At 43.0% G+C, this 20974-nt stretch overlaps 1 protein-coding gene across 4 annotated transcripts in view; it reads right to left on the reverse strand.

The window, feature by feature from the left end:
* Positions 1–1082: 1082 nt before the first annotated feature.
* Positions 1083–20974, reverse strand: part of LOC139557763 (cyclic AMP-dependent transcription factor ATF-7-like) — a 51527-nt gene continuing 31635 nt past the window's right edge. For 2 of the 4 annotated variants that reach the window (XM_071372927.1, XM_071372928.1), the window contains exons 5-12: positions 20528–20704; positions 19546–19733; positions 15948–16032; positions 15517–15630; positions 14898–15038; positions 12488–12676; positions 5229–5325; positions 1083–4802 (exon numbers count right to left, since the gene is read on the reverse strand). In XM_071372927.1, the coding sequence (XP_071229028.1) occupies positions 4531–4802; positions 5229–5325; positions 12488–12676; positions 14898–15038; positions 15517–15630; positions 15948–16032; positions 19546–19733; positions 20528–20704 (1263 nt within the window). In that variant the 3' untranslated portion in view covers positions 1083–4530. The remainder of the gene's footprint in view (positions 4803–5228; positions 5326–12487; positions 12677–14897; positions 15039–15516; positions 15631–15947; positions 16033–19545; positions 19734–20527; positions 20705–20974) is intronic. The other 2 variants (XM_071372930.1, XM_071372931.1) reach the window with 1 other exon arrangement.

The following is a 20974-nucleotide window of genomic DNA, read 5'->3' on the forward strand; positions in this document are numbered from 1 at the left end:
AAGCGGAATGAATCAGACAGTGGGGCGCCGCATGAACCACTAGTTGGTCAGAATGTTCAAATCAACGTTTCATATCGTAGTGTAGATGTACGGTCGATCGAATTGGGTCTGTATGGGGTGGTTTAAGATAAGCATGCCTCCAACATCAGGGTTTTTCCTTCAGACAATATTAAGGTGGCCACCCTGCTGATTCCATGAGTCACCTTAGAGAAAATATGAAAACACTTGTCCAAAAAACTACTCCCTTAGTCTGTTAGGAACGTAATCAATTGTGTTCCAGAAGTTAGCTAGTAGGGGTAAATTTGGAAGGATCATTCAGGTGGCTAAATGACGCGACGACGGACCACGCCAAGTTACCACCTTAGTCTGTTTCTGAGCCAGGAAAATATCACTCTTATCCTTGATGTTGACGCTCTCATTATTGTCCTCAGTAAATCGCTGATGCAGTTACAGATGGCAAGCATGCATTTAGTGATTACAAGGTAAGGACTGCACAGATTAGTTGGCCAAAGATCTTCAGTACAGGGATAGGCTACTGCAGAATTGAGAAATCTTTTAAGTGAACATGTAACACACACACACACACACACACACACACACAGAGAGCTGCACTTCCTAACCTCCTGCCAAATGTATGACCATATTAGACACACTCCCCTTAGATTACACAGACCCACAAACAAATCCAATTTTGATAAACTCCCATATCTATTGGGTGAAATACCAGTGTGCCATCACAACAGCAATATTTGTGACCTGTTGCCACAAGAAAAGGGCAACCAGTGAAGAACAAACACCATTGTAAATACAACCCATATTTATTTTTCCCATTTGTACTTAAACTATTTGCACATCATTACAACACTATATAGACAATGACATTCAAAACATCTCTAAACCTTTTGACCTTGTGAGTGATGTTTATTGTTTTTCACTTTTGTTTATTATCCATTTCACTTGCTTTGGCAATGTACACATATGTTTCCCATGCCAATAAAACCCCTTTAAATTGAGATTGAAATGAATTAAGAGAATCTATTGTGTTAAATTGTCTGAATCAAATATTACAGAAACGTTTGATATCCATTAAATTATTTGTTTAATTAAAGCTGCAGCACGGTAAGTGTTCATAGTAGTTTCACTTAGACATGCATGGAAAAGTAAATATATTCATATAGCCTAGTACAGATATGTACAGTACAATAATGACAATTTCAAAAATGATCAGTCCAACAATTCTTTCATGGGAGTGTGAATGAAAAATTTAAATACAAAACAAATTGCAACTTTTCCAATTGTCTTCATAGGTAAAATTGTTATTTTTCTTATACAATTCTGTTACTTGTTCACAACAACTTAATATTTTGAGAGGGGTAAACAAACAGATTTCCATGAAAACAATGTAAAAATAACTACGTTGATTTGTCAGTAACAGGCAGTCCAGACAAAGCAGAGTTTCCAGCCATAGGATTAGAATCATGATTCCAATTCTATGGTTCCGGCATAGTCCGGCTGATACAAACAGTTGGGTTACAGCAAGTCTTTTTGATAGGAAAAATCAAAAAGAACTTGATGTACTAAAACAAATACATTTCTATATCTTATCATTACAACACAAAAATTTATAACAGAAGAAGCGTTTATCATGCCAGAGTATTTGTATATAGTCCTCGTGACAATAGCACGCAATTTAAAAAATACTGGAGGGGGGAAAAATGAGAGAAGAACAAAGTGCCAATGACAATTAACTGACATGAAAGCTAAATAAAGTTGAGTTTTTTCCATTTCATATGAACAATCGTCTATTTATAAAAGGGACAGCTAGCTAGTGCCAGCTCAGAGTACTACACAACGCCTGACAGGGTCACCATTGGGACGGTCACTGTAGGGTAGCATACCAAATCGCACCCTATTCCCTATATAGTACAGAGCCCTGGTCAAAAGTAGTGTAATAAAATCGGGAATAGGGTTTACCATTGGGACTGTAGTAGAAAGCGGTTCAGTCATGTGAGATGTGTCAGTAGTTACTGAGTAGCAATCCTTGTTGGGCCAGTTTCCTGAACAGATTGAATCTAGCTGGACTAAGAAGTACCTTCAATTGAGAATCTCCATTGAACATGCTTTTTAGTGTAGAACTAAGCTTAATCTGGATCCAGAAACAATCCCATTATGTATAAAATACATTATCAAGACAAAAGAAATAGCAAACTTTTGATGTTACTGAAAGAGAACCTGTATTCAGGACAAACCAAAGTTGACACAAAAACTTAAAAAACTAAACAAATAATTAACGATAAACCTGCATATTTTAGTGCATTTGGACATGCGCTTATGTTTTTGGGACTGATACCCTAGTTATTTCTGCAGGATTAAACACTGCAAATGGTTACACATACATTAGATCGATGGTGGGGGGAAGTTCTATACAAATACAAAACAACAAGATTAATAACTTGTTCAGGTGGTTTGTTTTTCTAAAAACAAAATGTCTAAAACTAAATAGGGGGGAGATCCCTGAAGAATTTAAACTGTTCTGAGACTGCCATAGGAGTTCTGAAAGAATTTCCCTCAAAGTTCCATTTCCCATCCTTGTGAGAGAAGGTGAAGGTCAAATTACTCCACTAGATGGCAGTGTACAACACACAACAATGATAATGTGGTGAGACGCCATGGTGACATTTTACTCCTGATTTTTTTTAAGGCATCTACAATACGAAAAATTCTCACCATGTAAAAAAAAACGAATCAGTTGTTTTCTTCCTTCACTTTTTTTCTTCCTAAGGCAGACCCATAAGGTTTTTTCATGCAACCCAATCTTTGAGGAGGATGTCGGAGGCACGAAAGTGATTCTTTAAGGCAAAATCGTTTTCAAACACAGTGTGTGTCTCTGTGTGTCTGAGTCCAGATGTGTCAGTGCTGTTTGTAAAAACACACACATGCTCGGCTAAAGAGTAACATGGCTTTGTTTTGGATAGAGTCATTAGTAAAGACCAGACAGGTTTGTGTTCATTAGTGCACTCAATGGAAAACGTTTCATAACGTTTTGCAACGGCAAATGAAAATGAGCACATGCCTTGTTGTTTCAGACCGTTTTGTCCTGTTTGGTACCTAATGAACGCGACCCTGGAGACTTAAGAGCAGCCAATCACGCTCCAGAAAGCAACAAGGATGAAGCACTAAAGTACCACACCGAGAAGGTTCAGAAAACAGACGAGGGTGACAAAGGCCAGTTAGAAAAAGCTTTCTATCAGATAAGATTTCATAAACGATGGTAATGACATACATTTAGAAACAAATAAATACAAAAATTGCATGGGAAAGAGCAAATGGTTAGACAGAGGAGAGGAGGTTGGATTTGTTTAGTCAGATGCAGTCCCAAAGAGATTCTGAAGCTAAAAGTGAAAAGCCTTTCTTTGAAAAACACTTAAGTGTATAAATCATTTGTAAATGAGTGTACACTAAATACATTATTTTTAGCTTTCTGTTTCTGTCACACAAAAGATAATTTGGTTCTCTATGGCCCAAGCTGCAAATAGTAATGTGCCGATAAAGTTGTAAAAGAAAGCTGCACAGGAATACAACAAAGACGCTAATATAACAAGAAGTCAAATGCTACCAAATCAGATCTTGTTTTATCAGACCTTGAATCAACAAACTGCTTGATGTACATACATTGATGTACATACACACACCCCACACACACACGCTATATAAAATGTATCATAAAGGGCTAAAAATGAGGTCAAGCTTTTTCGTGAACAACTGCGACAGATACTCGAAATGAAATTGCTTACAAAACTGCTAGGGATCAAACAGACCAAATTGAAAATATTTTAGAGTATACAAAACTATTTCATCTATGGAGTTGGAGCTTCAATCATTAAAACCCATTTTTGTGTGGGAATAAAACGTGTCAACATGTGCAGGAGAGCAAGGCCACAACCCCCTGTTACAATAGTATGTACCCCTGCAGTGATCAGGGCTTTGGTATATCACTTGATAAACAACAAACATGAATCAATTCAATGTTTACGCTGACTATATGTGTCTGGTATGTGTGTGTTAGAGTCTGAGTGTCCAAGTTTATCACAATGACAGTTACGACACTCGGGACGATGCTATGCAGTCCTACAGTCCAGTGAAGTTCATAAGGGCTTGAGGGGTGTTGAGTCCAGCCCCTATATGTAGTCTATATATGGCATATTGAACAGAACAGGAAGCTCTTCCTCTTCTATCGTCCCGGTCCATTCCCAGAAGGCTGTTGTTGCTGAGCTCCAGCAAGGCTCCAGGCCTGACACAAAAGTGGCTGACACAAAAATGTCCGCCGCAGTACGGGCAGAGAGTAGAGGAGGGAGCATTGTATCATCCTCTGCTCACCTGAGAAGGTTTATTTGACTAGGAAGGTGTGACTTTTTTTGAGTTGCTCTCTTCCTCCTCTACCCTCTCCTGTGCTCTCCTCCTGCCCGTGTAGGGTGGTGCCTGGTGCTGTGTGAGCCGTACAGTCCCGGGCTGTGGTGTGTGATACGCTCATCATCTGGCAGAGTGGTGCCAATGTGTGGCCATGATGACGTGGGAGGAGGGTCCATCCCTCACGTCTCTCCCGCCATCCCTCTCTTCTCTCCTCTGCTGGTGCTGCTGGTGTTGACCCATCCTAGCCAGCACTGACATGGCCTCGGCGGCCGCCCGGATACTTATCCCATTGGGGCCCGAGGAAGGAGAGGGACTGGGCAGGGAGCTGTGCTGGATGACGGGTGCTGGGGAGCCAGTGGGCTCCGACACGTCTTTCATTATGCTGTCTTCTCCTACAGCACAGAGACACAAGAGTTCCAGGGATGAGTTTACATGGTAGAAAGAACAGAGGCACCAGAAACCACAACAAGCTATTTCAATCACTTAACCCCCATTAATAAATACATTTAGTATATGTACTTACTGGCTCATTGGTTCTAACAACAAAGCCTTTTGCTTATTCCTACCATGGTGATCTGAACTAGCCACTGACTAAGCCAAGGTAGTGATCTGAACTAGATACTGACTAAGCCAAGGTAGTGATCTGATCTAGACACTGACTAAGCCAAGGTAGTGATCTGATCTAGACACTGACTAAGCCATGGTAGTGATCGGATCTAGACAAACACACTGACTATATAACGTTATACAATGCTTTGCATCAAACGGCATGAGAGGTTTCAGTGTGTTTTCTAGATGCCGCTAGCTAGCAGGCTCACCCATGCTCTTCTGTAGACTGGTGACAGGGCAATCCTTATGAGCCAGCAGCAGCTGTTTGAGATGAGCCACCTCGTTCCTCAGTAGAGACACCTCATTCTGAAGAGAGAGTAACACAATGAGTCAATAATACTATTATTATTAATAATTACAATAACAATGAGTCAATACTGCTATGTTTTCTCACACCAATACACAAACAGAGAGGAGGTAACAATGGTCTGAAGTCACTGTTGATGAAGCAAATGAGTGATATATATTTATTGATGTATTTTTCGGGGACTGGGACAATGCACATCAATTAACATTGCTGTAAATGTGCCAGATTTAGCAAACTGGCAGTTTATCTGTAGTCCCTGGGCAGATGGATAAAAACATTTAAGAAAGCAGCATGGTATGCACATCTCCAACGTATGGGGCAGGAATAAAGCATTGGGGACTGAATAGCAGCATTAAACTGTGTGTGATAAAGCATTGGGGACTGAATAGCAGCATTAAACTGTGTGATAAAGCATTGGGGACTGAATAGCAGCATTAAACTGTGTGTGATAAAGCATTGGGGGACTGAATAGCAGCATTAAACTGTGTGATAAAGCATTGGGGACTGAATAGCAGCATTAAACTATGTGTGATAAAGCATTGGGGGACTGAATAGCAGCATTAAACTGTGTGTGATAACGCATTGGGGAACTGAATAGCAGCATTAAACTGTGTGTGATAAAGCATTGGGGGACTGAATAGCAGCATTAAACTGTGTGATAAAGCATTGGGGACTGAATAGCAGCATTAAACTGTGTGTGATAAAGCATTGGGGGACTGAATAGCAGCATTAAACTGTGTGATATAGCATTGGGGACTGAATAGCAGCATTAAACTGTGTGATAAAGCATTGGGGACTGAATAGCAGCATTAAACTGTGTGTGATAAAGCATTGGGGACTGAATAGCAGCATTAAACTGTGTGATAAAGCATTGGGGACTGAATAGCAGCATTAAACTGTGTGTGATAAAGCATTGGGGACTGAATAGCAGCATTAAACTGTGTGATAACGCATTGGGGGACTGAATAGCAGCATTAAACTGTGTGATAACGCATTGGGGGACTGAATAGCAGCATTAAACTGTGTGATAAAGCATTGGGGACTGAATAGCAGCATTAAACTGTGTGATAACGCATTGGGGACTGAATAGCAGCATTAAACTGTGTGATAACGCATTGGGGGACTGAATAGCAGCATTAAACTGTGTGATAACGCATTGGGGAACTGAATAGCAGCATTAAACTGTGTGTGATAAAGCATTGGGGGACTGAATAGCAGCATTAAACTGTGTGATAAAGCATTGGGGACTGAAAAGCAGCATTAAACTGTGTGTGATAACGCATTGGGGACTGAATAGCAGCATTAAACTGTGTGATAACGCATTGGGGGACTGAATAGCAGCATTAAACTGTGTGATAACGCATTGGGGAACTGAATAGCAGCATTAAACTGTGTGTGATAAAGCATTGGGGGACTGAATAGCAGCATTAAACTGTGTGATAAAGCATTGGGGACTGAATAGCAGCATTAAACTGTGTGATAACGCATTGCGGAACTGAATAGCAGCATTAAACTGTGTGTGATAAAGCATTGGGGGACTGAATAGCAGCATTAAACTGTGTGATAACGCATTGGGGAACTGAATAGCAGCATTAAACTGTGTGATAAAGCATTGGGGACTGAATAGCAGCATTAAACTGTGTGATAAAGCATTGGGGAACTGAATAGCAGCATTAAACTGTGTGATAAAGCATTGGGGAACTGAATAGCAGCATTAAACTGTGTGATAAAGCATTGGGGAACTGAATAGCAGCATTAAACTGTGTGTGATAACGCATTGGGGACTGAATAGCAGCATTAAACTGTGTGTGATAAAGCATTGGGGAACTGAATAGCAGCATTAAACTGTGTGTGATAACGCATTGGGGAACTGAATAGCAGCATTAAACTGTGTGTGATAACGCATTGGGGAACTGAATAGCAGCATTAAACTGTGTGATAAAGCATTGGGGAACTGAATAGCAGCATTAAACTGTGTGTGATAAAGCATTGGGGAACTGAATAGCAGCATTAAACTGTGTGTGATAACGCATTGGGGAACTGAATAGCAGCATTAAACTGTGTGATAAAGCATTGGGGGACTGAATAGCAGCATTAAACTGTGTGTGATAAAGCATTGGGGGACTGAATAGCAGCATTAAACTGTGTGATAAAGCATTGGGGACTGAATAGCAGCATTAAACTGTGTGATAACGCATTGCGGAACTGAATAGCAGCATTAAACTGTGTGTGATAAAGCATTGGGGGACTGAATAGCAGCATTAAACTGTGTGATAACGCATTGGGGAACTGAATAGCAGCATTAAACTGTGTGATAAAGCATTGGGGACTGAATAGCAGCATTAAACTGTGTGATAAAGCATTGGGGAACTGAATAGCAGCATTAAACTGTGTGATAAAGCATTGGGGAACTGAATAGCAGCATTAAACTGTGTGATAAAGCATTGGGGAACTGAATAGCAGCATTAAACTGTGTGTGATAACGCATTGGGGACTGAATAGCAGCATTAAACTGTGTGTGATAAAGCATTGGGGAACTGAATAGCAGCATTAAACTGTGTGTGATAACGCATTGGGGAACTGAATAGCAGCATTAAACTGTGTGTGATAACGCATTGGGGAACTGAATAGCAGCATTAAACTGTGTGATAAAGCATTGGGGAACTGAATAGCAGCATTAAACTGTGTGTGATAAAGCATTGGGGAACTGAATAGCAGCATTAAACTGTGTGTGATAACGCATTGGGGAACTGAATAGCAGCATTAAACTGTGTGATAAAGCATTGGGGAACTGAATAGCAGCATTAAACTGTGTGTGATAAAGCATTGGGGAACTGAATAGCAGCATTAAACTGTGTGTGATAACGCATTGGGGAACTGAATAGCAGCATTAAACTGTGTGTGATAAAGCATTGGGGAACTGAATAGCAGCATTAAACTGTGTGTGATAAAGCATTGGGGAACTGAATAGCAGCATTAAACTGTGTGATAAAGCATTGGGGACTGAATAGCAGCATTAAACTGTGTGTGATAAAGCATTGGGGACTGAATAGCAGCATTAAACTGTGTGTGATAAAGCATTGGGGGACTGAATAGCAGCATTAAACTGTGTGATAAAGCATTGGGGGACTGAATAGCAGCATTAAACTGTGTGTGATAAAGCATTGGGGGACTGAATAGCAGCATTAAACTGTGTGATAAAGCATTGGGGGACTGAATAGCAGCATTAAACTGTGTGATAAAGCATTGGGGACTGAATAGCAGCATTAAACTGTGTGATAAAGCATTGGGGACTGAATAGCAGCATTAAACTGTGTGATAAAGCATTGGGGACTGAATAGCAGCATTAAACTGTGTGATAAAGCATTGGGGACTGAATAGCAGCATTAAACTGTGTGATAAAGCATTGGGGACTGAATAGCAGCATTAAACTGTGTGTGATAAAGCATTGGGGGACTGAATAGCAGCATTAAACTGTGTGATAAAGCATTGGGGACTGAATAGCAGCATTAAACTGTGTGATAAAGCATTGGGGACTGAATAGCAGCATTAAACTGTGTGTGATAAAGCATTGGGGGACTGAATAGCAGCATTAAACTGTGTGATAAAGCATTGGGGGACTGAATAGCAGCATTAAACTGTGTGTGATAACGCATTGGGGAACTGAATAGCAGCATTAAACTGTGTGTGATAACGCATTGGGGAACTGAATAGCAGCATTAAACTGTGTGTGATAACGCATTGGGGAACTGAATAGCAGCATTAAACTGTGTGTGATAACGCATTGGGGAATGAATAGCAGCATTAAACTGTGTGTGATAACGCATTTGGGACTGAATAGCAGCATTAAACTGTGTGTGATAAAGCATTGGGGACTGAATAGCAGCATTAAACTGTGTGATAAAGCATTGGGGAACTGAATAGCAGCATTAAACTGTGTGATAAAGCATTGGGGACTGAATAGCAGCATTAAACTGTGTGATAAAGCATTGGGGAACTGAATAGCAGCATTAAACTGTGTGTGATAACGCATTGGGGAACTGAATAGCAGCATTAAACTGTGTGTGATAAAGCATTGGGGAACTGAATAGCAGCATTAAACTGTGTGTGATAACGCATTGGGGACTGAATAGCAGCATTAAACTGTGTGTGATAACGCATTGGGGAACTGAATAGCAGCATTAAACTGTGTGATAAAGCATTGGGGGACTGAATAGCAGCATTAAACTGTGTGTGATAAAGCATTGGGGAACTGAATAGCAGCATTAAACTGTGTGTGATAACGCATTGGGGAACTGAATAGCAGCATTAAACTGTGTGTGATAACGCATTGGGGAACTGAATAGCAGCATTAAACTGTGTGTGATAACGCATTGGGGAACTGAATAGCAGCATTAAACTGTGTGTGATAAAGCATTGGGGGACTGAATAGCAGCATTAAACTGTGTGTGATAAAGCATTGGGGACTGAATAGCAGCATTAAACTGTGTGATAAAGCATTGGGGACTGAATAGCAGCATTAAACTGTGTGATAAAGCATTGGGGAACTGAATAGCAGCATTAAACTGTGTGTGATAACGCATTGGGGAACTGAATAGCAGCATTAAACTGTGTGTGATAAAGCATTGGGGAACTGAATAGCAGCATTAAACTGTGTGTGATAACGCATTGGGGACTGAATAGCAGCATTAAACTGTGTGTGATAACGCATTGGGGAACTGAATAGCAGCATTAAACTGTGTGATAAAGCATTGGGGGACTGAATAGCAGCATTAAACTGTGTGTGATAAAGCATTGGGGAACTGAATAGCAGCATTAAACTGTGTGTGATAACGCATTGGGGAACTGAATAGCAGCATTAAACTGTGTGTGATAACGCATTGGGGAACTGAATAGCAGCATTAAACTGTGTGTGATAACGCATTGGGGACTGAATAGCAGCATTAAACTGTGTGTGATAACGCATTGGGGAACTGAATAGCAGCATTAAACTGTGTGTGATAAAGCATTGGGGAACTGAATAGCAGCATTAAACTGTGTGTGATAACGCATTGGGGACTGAATAGCAGCATTAAACTGTGTGTGATAAAGCATTGGGGAACTGAATAGCAGCATTAAACTGTGTGTGATAACGCATTGGGGACTGAATAGCAGCATTAAACTGTGTGTGATAAAGCATTGGGGACTGAATAGCAGCATTAAACTGTGTGTGATAACGCATTGGGGAACTGAATAGCATTATTAAACTGTGTGTGATAACGCATTGGGGACTGAATAGCAGCATTAAACTGTGTGTGATAACGCATTGGGGAACTGAATAGCAGCATTAAACTGTGTGTGATAACGCATTGGGGAACTGAATAGCAGCATTAAACTGTGTGTGATAAAGCATTGGGGACTGAATAGCAGCATTAAACTGTGTGTGATAAAGCATTGGGGAACTGAATAGCAGCATTAAACTGTGTGTGATAAAGCATTGGGGAACTGAATAGCAGCATTAAACTGTGTGTGATAACGCATTGGGGAACTGAATAGCAGCATTAAACTGTGTGTGATAACGCATTGGGGGACTGAATAGCAGCATTAAACTGTGTGATAAAGCATTGGGGGACTGAATAGCAGCATTAAACTGTGTGTGATAAAGCATTGGGGAACTGAATAGCAGCATTAAACTGTGTGTGATAAAGCATTGGGGACTGAATAGCAGCATTAAACTGTGTGATAAAGCATTGGGGAACTGAATAGCAGCATTAAACTGTGTGTGATAAAGCATTGGGGAACTGAATAGCAGCATTAAACTGTGTGTGATAAAGCATTGGGGAACTGAATAGCAGCATTAAACTGTGTGTGATAAAGCATTGGGGAACTGAATAGCAGCATTAAACTGTGTGTGATAAAGCATTGGGGAACTGAATAGCAGCATTAAACTGTGTGTGATAACGCATTGGGGGACTGAATAGCAGCATTAAACTGTGTGTGATAACGCATTGGGGACTGAATAGCAGCATTAAACTGTGTGTGATAAAGCATTGGGGACTGAATAGCAGCATTAAACTGTGTGTGATAAAGCATTGGGGAACTGAATAGCAGCATTAAACTGTGTGTGATAACGCATTGGGGAACTGAATAGCAGCATTAAACTGTGTGTGATAAAGCATTGGGGAACTGAATAGCAGCATTAAACTGTGTGTGATAAAGCATTGGGGAACTGAATAGCAGCATTAAACTGTGTGTGATAACGCATTGGGGAACTGAATAGCAGCATTAAACTGTGTGTGATAAAGCATTGGGGACTGAATAGCAGCATTAAACTGTGTGTGATAAAGCATTGGGGAACTGAATAGCAGCATTAAACTGTGTGTGATAACGCATTGGGGAACTGAATAGCAGCATTAAACTGTGTGTGATAAAGCATTGGGGACTGAATAGCAGCATTAAACTGTGTGTGATAAAGCATTGGGGAACTGAATAGCAGCATTAAACTGTGTGTGATAACGCATTGGGGACTGAATAGCAGCATTAAACTGTGTGATAAAGCATTGGGGACTGAATAGCAGCATTAAACTGTGTGATAAAGCATTGGGGAACTGAATAGCAGCATTAAACTGTGTGTGATAAAGCATTGGGGGACTGAATAGCAGCATTAAACTGTGTGATAAAGCATTGGGGACTGAATAGCAGCATTAAACTGTGTGATAAAGCATTGGGGACTGAATAGCAGCATTAAACTGTGTGATAAAGCATTGGGGACTGAATAGCAGCATTAAACTGTGTGATAAAGCATTGGGGACTGAATAGCAGCATTAAACTGTGTGTGATAAAGCATTGGGGACTGAATAGCAGCATTAAACTGTGTGATAAAGCATTGGGGACTGAATAGCAGCATTAAACTGTGTGTGATAACGCATTGGGGACTGAATAGCAGCATTAAACTGTGTGTGAGCTTTCCTTTTTTTCCTCTGACATGACTGTTGACTCACACAGATAGAGAAAGGCAACGATAATGCTGAGACAGACAGACAGACAGACAGACAGACAGACAGACAGACAGACAGACAGACAGACAGACAGGTCAAACTGGTCGATAGACATATCTCATTGAGTGGGTGGCTGAAGAAAAGAGAGATGAGAGCAGAGTAGTGTGACCTTACACACACTCACCGCTAGGGAGACGTTCATGGAAGAGAGCTCCTCGGCCTTCTTCTCCAGGGAGTTGACCCAGACTTTGCGTTTCTGTCGGCAGCGTGAGGCGGCTGCCCGGTTCCGCTCCAGGAAACGCTGTCGTCTATCGTCCGGGTCGTTCCCCGCTGCACGCCGCCGCCGTCCACCGGTAGGCTGAGCCGGAGACACCTGGAGGGGAGAGGGAGATGGAGAGAGGGGGGTAGAGCCATAGAGTGGCAGCAGGCAGACATGGGTTGAGACTGAGGGGAGTGGGCTAGACAGATTGAGCTCAACACTGGAAGTCTCAGAACAAGACTGAAAAATATATATATATTTTAGTGCCTAAAATTATAATTTTACTGATGTCAATGAACCACGAGTCATGAAGATCCAAGTCAAGAGGGTTTTGATAATTGTCTATTATGGCCACAAAAGTAAGTGTCCATGTGTACTCTTTACAATTAAAATGTGTGTGTGTGTATACTCATTTCGCCTAAGTGGAAATCTTTTCTACCTCACCTGTCCATCTCCTCATTTGAATTCCATTATGTCACTGTCACTTGTCCACTCAAACTTAACATTGTTGTCATCTATCACCCACCAGGTGCCCTTAGAGAGTTCCTCAATGAGCTTGACCCCTTGATAAGCTAGTTTCCTGACGATGGCTCACCACTCATCGTTCTGGGCAACTTCAATCGCTCGATGTCTGCCTTTGATTAATTTCTTTCCAACTCTTTCTTTCCCTTCTTTGCCTAATTTGACCTCACCAGTCCCACTCACATGGCAGGCATTACGCTCATCTTCCCTCTCCAGGTCTCTGATCACTACTTTGCTTCCTTTTCGGTCTCCCTTCCCTCCAACCCTACCCACTTAGCCCCTACACAGATGGTCACGTGTCGTTGCAATCTTCGCTCTCTCTCCCCCACTACTCTCTTCTCTTCTATCCCATCATCTCTTCCTTCTGCTAAATCCTTCTCCCTCCTGTTTCCTGATTCTGCCTCTTCGACCCTACTCTCCTCCCTTTCCACATCCTATGACTCGCACTGTCCCCTTTCCTCCCGGTCGGCTCGGCCCTCCCCTCCGGCGCCGTGGCTGAGTGGCTCATTGTGAGCTTACAGAACAGGGCTAGGACCCTGTTTTCCACCTTAATCCTCCACCCGTTCCCTCCTCCCTCTCTGCGGGCGACTTTGTCAACCACTTTGAAAAGAAGGTTGACGACATTCTCTCATTCACTCAGCCTATTGAGTCCACTGATCCCACTTACACAGAACTACCCTACGCTTTGACCTCTTTCTCCAGATGAAATCCTGAGACTAGTGAGATCCGGCTGCCTGACAACTTGCCCGCTCGACCCCATCCCCTCATCCCTTCTCTAGACCATCAACACATCCCTGACCACTGGTTGTTTCCCCTCTGAAACCAACATTCGACCTCTCTGATGTCAAAAAGTACAGACCGGTATCCCTTCTTTCTTTTCTTTCCAAAACACTTGACCGTGCAGTCTTCACTATCTCTCTCAGAACGAACTTCTTGACCCTAACCAGTCAGGCTTCAAGACGGGTCACTCAACCGAGACTGCTCTCTTCTGTGTCACGGAGGCTCTACGCACTGCCAAAGCTGACTCACTCTCCTAGATCTATACGCTGTCATCGACACCGTGAACCATCAGATTCTCCTCTACACCCTCTCAGATTGCAAAGAAACTTGGCGTGACCCTGGACAACAAATCCTGAGACAAATCGTTCTCTGCAAAAACAAATGCAGAGACTCGCTCCTGGAGGTTCATGCACTGCAACATCCGTTGAGTACAACCCTACCTCACACAGGATGTGACGCAGGTCCTAATCCAGGCACTTGTCATCTCCCGTCTGGACTACTGCAACTCACTGTTGGTTGGGCTCCCCGCTTGTGCCATGAAATCCCTGCAATTTATCCAGAACGCCGCAAGATCTCCCATGTCACCCTGCTCATCCGCACACTCCACTGGCCTCCAGTCGAAGCGCACATCCATTACAAGACCATGGTACATGCGTACAGAGCAGCAAAAGGAACTGCCATTCTCTCTCTACCTTCAGACTATGCTCAAACCCAATATCCCAACCTGAGTACTACCAAGTTCTGCATCTCGTCTCTTGGCCCTCCAACCCCTACGGGAGGGAATCTCCCACTCAGTCCAGTTCTTCTCTGTCCTGGCTTCCCACAGGGTCCCTGTCCATCTTCCCAAAACATCTGAAACCACCCCCCCCCCCCCCCTCCCACCACTGACTTTGCTGATAGCCAGGTGGAACAACCACGTTTCTTAAGTAGCTATCTTAAGATGAATGCACTCTAAGTTGCTCTGGATAAGAGCGTCTGCTAAATTACTAAAATGGCTGTGCAGGGGAGGGTCCATGTCTCTATGTTGTCCTACCTGTGGCTGTGCGGGGGAGGGTGCGTCTGGGTGCTGCACCAATAGCTGGCTCTGCTCCATTCTCTGGGGGTGGATGGGGCTGCCGGCCACACCCCCCATCTGACCCCCTAAACTCTGCTGTGCTAGTGCTGCCTTCAGCCTCTACAGGAGACAGGACAACCAGGGCCATGTTAACATTAACCCCACACACACACATAACACTATACACAGAGAGAGACAACCACACACACACACCTGTCCATTCATGTTATCACTCCTAATGTACCTGCTTAAACACACCTGACTATGTATCTGATCTTTTCCTATACAAGCACTCAGAATGTTCATCAAAACTATTATTGGACTGCAATCTCTGTCATGTGATGAACATAGAGAGTGGGAGGGAACAAACGCTATAGGGAAGAAGAGAGAGAGAGAAGAAAAGGTGAACCGGAGAAAGGCAGAGCGAGACAGAGAAAAGCAAGATCGAAAGCGAGAGACAGAGAAAAGCAAGATCGAAAGCGAGAGACAGAGAAAAGCAAGATCGAAAGCGAGAGACAGAGATGTCGAGTGAGAAAGAGCAAGAAAGCCAGAGCGACAGAAATAGAGAGAGACAGAAATAGAGAGAGAGAGCTCTCACCATCTTGGCCTCAGAGTGTGTGGTGTACGTGGAGTGGGAGCCGCTGCTGCCGCCTCCCAGAGGAGGACCAGGGATGCCGGGAATGTTGGGCACCATGTGCATGGGCCGGGCCAGCTGGAGACAACACACACGCACTTTAACCACCGAGCTAGGTCGGAGCTCAGGCTGACAAAGTGAGATACTACCTCAATGTCAGTCTTTTCAAAGTGCTCCATATATGCTTCTATGTGAATCAATACACATTATAGACAACTAGTGCAAGCATACAATTTCATTATTTAAAAAATAAAAACTGGATCAACCTAGACTTTCTGACAGAGATGTTACTACTCCCTTAGCGAAGGTCAGCTTCCGCATCAATCAGAATTGGCAACAATCACCGTTCCCAAACCAGACAAGGACAGACAGATGGGTGAAGGCTGGGCACTTACAGAAATGGCAGAGGGTATCTGCATAGGACCAGGCAGGAGCCCATTGGTAAGGTGCATCATCACGGGGTAGTGGCCAGTGGGAGAGCTACAGAAAAGAAGAAAAAAAAGAGGTAGAGGGTTACTGGTGGAAGAAAAAACATCTATTTAAAAAGCTTCATCTTGCCCTGTGATAGGGTAGGTGGAATTGACACCATATTGGACACACCTATCCAATCCTTTCAGATGTACAGAAGTGGCCTAGGGGGTAGGTATAGAGTTAGAGATCTATTCTTTGTATCTGTCCCATAATGGCGACTATGACAGCACGGGTAGATCCATTGAAGCCATCTCCATTATGAAGTAGTCCATTTTATTTTTGTGTTTGAAAAAAGCAGAAAGCTTATAATGATGATTTACCGACACCTGCAGTGCTGGAGTCCTGAACCAAATCCTGTGTGTCATTAATATATTGTGGCCATGGCGGTGATACTGCTTAAAGCCATTTACAAACCAGGTAACCCAATTTGAAGGAGAAGCCAATACTCTGATCATTGGCTAATCCCACCCAACCCATAGGAATGCCCACAAAAGCTGACTACTTTAATATGGTGGAAGCCCCCAATGGTAATGCAAAAACAGGTCAAATCCAACTACATCTCTCGTAACTACATTGCCTTCAGAAATGATTCACATCCCTTGACTTTTCCCACATTTTGTTGTGTTACAGCCTGAATTTAAAATGGATTAAAATGTAAAAAAAATTGTCATGGGCCTACACACAATGCCACATAATGTCAAAGTGGAATTATGTTTTTAGAATTTTTTACAAATTGATTAAAAATGAAAAGATGAAATGTCCCCTTTGATATGGCAAGCCTAAATAAGATCAGGATCAGGTGTAAAAATGTGCTTTACAAGTCACATAATAAGTTGCATGGACTCACTGTGTGTACAATAATACTGTTTAACATTATTTTTGAATGACTACCTCATCTCTGTACCCACACATACAGATAATTGCAAGGTCCCTCAGTCGAGCAGTGAGGTTTTCCAATGCCTCGCAAAGAAGGGCACCTATTGGTAGATGGGTAAAAATAAATAAAAAGCAGACATTGAACATCCCTTTTAGCATGGTGAAGTGATTAATTACACTTTGGATGGTGTACACCCAGTCACTACAAAGATACAGACGTCCTTCCTAACTCAGTTTAGGGCTGTCCCCGACTCCAAAAAAAATAAAAAGTTGGGGACAGAGTCGTCTGTTCTTTCGACTAATCTAAATAAACATATTTTTCCATATATAGACACATCCTATGTGTTTTAATCAAATCAACTATATGCACTGAGCTTGTCTGATGCTTTAAGCACACTGTTTGATGAAAAAATTAAGACACACAAATTACTAGAGGGAGTCCGACCGCAATTGATTTGATTGTGCCGGGCCTGGCTCAGACTTGCTGTGCTGTGTTGAGAAAAAAAGGACAGCGAGTGACTGTGTGACTAGCACCCATTGTCTCTCTCTCTCCTCCCTGCTGCAGCGATCACCACAGAACATCAATGTGCATCGCACTGTCCGTGTTGCTGAAGCTGCAACATAATTACAGCCATTTCTGACTGAAATGTTGTTACCTAAATCCCTAATTTGTTTAGGAGAAAAACATTCCCTATTCCCTCAACCCTTGCTCTCTTTACGTGACATGCATCGCATGCACTGACCTTAAATCACATCAATAAATTGGTCATAAACTCTGAACACCGTAACATGTGACAGCAAAATGGATGCAGAGGACGTGACAAACTGGAAATGGGAGAATGTTTACTGGTTGCTCAGGAGGTAAAGGGGAAGTTAGTTGTGGAAAATACTGCAGATCAAGAAAAATAAAAGGAGCAAGCGCTGTGTGCATATTATGTTGCCAAACAGGTGCTGTTAGATTACAATATCATTGTTCTGACCGTTTGGAACAATGTAAACATTAAATCAATTTTAAGCGTACTAGAGAGTCTTGTAATAAAGGCTTTACAAAATAAAGCATCACAACGAACACTAACAGTCATATTCATTCGTGAATACATTTTCCGAATTGGAGCGGTTTAGGCCTATTTATTGTTTATGCTAATTATTCAACGGCCACTTTATTTTAAAACAAATGCTTGATTGCATTTCAAATCATGAATGACTCGTATGCTGTGTAATGACATGAACAAATAAATGATAGATTGATACAGTAGCCTATATAAGTATTGAAATATAGTCCTAAGTAAGTTACGGTGTTAAGACTAAACAGGATGTGCTCTTAGGCCTACAGCTCGATGGTTTGTAGGCCTGTTGTAAGGCAGGTCCTCACCAGACATCACCGGCAACAACGTCGCCTATGGGCACAAACCCACCATCGCTGGACCAGACAGGACTGGCAAAAAGTGCTCTTCACTGACGAGTCGCGGTTTTGTCTCACCAGGGGTGATGGTTGGATTTGCATTTATCGTCGAAGGAATGAGCGTTACACCGAGGCCTGTACTCTGGAGCGGGATCGATTTGGAGGTGGAGGGTCCGTCACGGTCTGGGGCGGTGTGTCACAGCATCATCGGACTGAGCTTGTTGTCATTGCAGGCAATCTCAACGCTGTGCGTTACAGGGAAGACATCCTCCTGCCTCATGTGGTACCCTTCCTGCAGGCTCATCCTGACATGACTCTCCAGCATGACAATGCCACCAGCCATACTGCTCATTCTGTGCATGATTTACTGCAAGACAGGAATGTCAGTGTTCTGCCATGGCCAGCGAAGAGCCTGTATCTCAATCCCATTGAGCACGTCTGGGACCTGTTGGATCAGAGGGTGAGGGCTAGGGCCATTGTCCCCCAGAAATGTCCGGGACCTTGCAGGTGCCTTGGTGGAAGAGTAGGGTAACATCTCACAGCAAGAACTGGCAAATCTGGTGCAGTCCATGAGGAGGAGATGCACTGCAGTACTTAATGCAGCTGGTGGCCACACCAGATACTGACTGTTACATTATTCCATTTCTGTTAGTCACATGTCCGTGGAACTTGTTCAGTTTATGTCTCAATTGTTGAATCTTATGTTCATACAAATATTTACACATGTTAAGTTTGCTGAAAATAAACGCACTTGACAGTGACAGGACGTTTATTTTTTTGCTGAGTTTATATGGTTGATTTATAAAGCCAGGCACATTTAACAGTTAGGTTATTGATTATAGACCTAATTAAGTTGGGGTTTCCGCTCTCCTGACATTTCTTAGACAATTAAGGTAAGGACTGTTTCCTCGTCTCCTAACTCTGCTGCTGCTTTCACCACATTGTTCTCAACACCAATATGCTGGTTAACTTTGCTGTTATGCACATAGCAACATGGTCTAGGAAAGGGCGCCAATTCAAAAGCACACTTAAGTGCTTCAGAACCACGACAGCCATGCTTGTAGCTTTACAGCAAATAAAATGGCTTGTCTCTAGCCTAAACGGTTGTAAAAAGGATTGATGTAGGATTCAGCATATAAAAGCCATCTTTAACTAGAGCTCCAGGCCCCACGGAGGACAGCTTGGGTCCAGATCTGAGCAGTCTTCAAATCTAGAACCAGGCTTGTGCAGGACCAGTCACTCACCCCAGCAGGGTGCGGTTGGAGGGTGGGGTGGGTGTGATGACGGAGGTGGGTGAAGGCATGGTGGGCTGCAGGGCGTCAAAGCCTAAGTGGAGGGGCAGAGAGCCTGGTCTGGGACGCATAGGGAGGGCACCGTGCCTCATGATGGTGGGGGTGGGGGCAGAACTCAGCACTGATCTCGGGGGAGTGTCCTGAGAGAAGACAGGAGAGATTCTTAGTTCAACAACAGATGTTTAGTAGTATTAGGTTCAAATTTTTCAGAGTAAATAACGGACACTACAGAAGCTTAACCAAGTTTAATTCTTCCCAAAGGGTTGTTACAGCTGTATTCAGACAAAAAAAAACATTTCTCAACATCACAGGTATATATATGTATCCCACTTTAGACACTCCTCCTTCTCTCCAATCCTTACATCTTATGGTTCCACAGGAAGAGGGTAATAGGATAATAAACCATTATAACTCCCTTCAGGGGATCTGACCTGACCTCCTGACCTCAACCCCTCCCTCGCCTAATCCACAGATGTCCATCTGCTTCCCCTATAGCAATCCTGTGATCTCCTCCCGTCCACACAGCACATTCCACAGCCACTCTGTCTTTCTACAGATCTCACTCCTTTATATACTCTGCTCTGATCTATCATGTCTTTAATTTCTCAATGTTCAAAGTTTAGAATCCAACAGTAGAAGGCCAATTCTAGGTTTAATACAGCCTCTTTCCCAATGCATTGTGGATTGTTTCTTGATAGCTCATAGACATAGTAAAGATCCTGTCAGACGCTCCCCATCAACAAACCACAGTGCCCACCCATCCTGGTCTCGCACACCTACCGTTCCTCTGGCCCTCCTCGGTCCCCTACCTTTGGGTGTGACTTTAGGGACATGACTGGCATGTCAACCCATAACTCTAATCCTAACCAGAACCAACTTGGTAAATCAACATGGGTTTGCTGGTCAGTCATGTCCCCTAAGTTTTGACCCCTACCTTTCCTCGTCTCACCATGGCATCCCTGCTGCTGTCTGACATGCTGGAGAAGGAATCAGGACTTCCTGGTGGGGAAGAGTCAACCTCCACAGGCTCCTCCTCCTTCACCTTCATGGCTTCTGCTGATGGTGTCTGCAGGCTCATGTGTAGGGCCACCTCTCTGTGGGGGGCAGGCAGCTGGAGGGGAGGGGAGGGAGACAGACACTATAAAGCACAGCAGAGATAGGATGGGGCTATGTGACCGACTGGATTTCGCTCCTGGTCTTCTGTGTGCAACACCACTGTGTTCTGAACAAAAGCCTAGACCTACTGCCAGTCTTTAGGTCTCAGATACAGAACCTAAATCAGGCAAACAAGGTCTGTGGAACCACCTCAGTTCTACAATATAATAATATTATGCCATTTAGTAGAAGCTTTATCCAAAGCAGTCTTGTGTGCATACATTTT

Source organism: Salvelinus alpinus, chromosome 28, assembly GCF_045679555.1.
Source record: "Salvelinus alpinus chromosome 28, SLU_Salpinus.1, whole genome shotgun sequence".
NCBI lineage: Eukaryota > Metazoa > Chordata > Actinopteri > Salmoniformes > Salmonidae > Salvelinus > Salvelinus alpinus.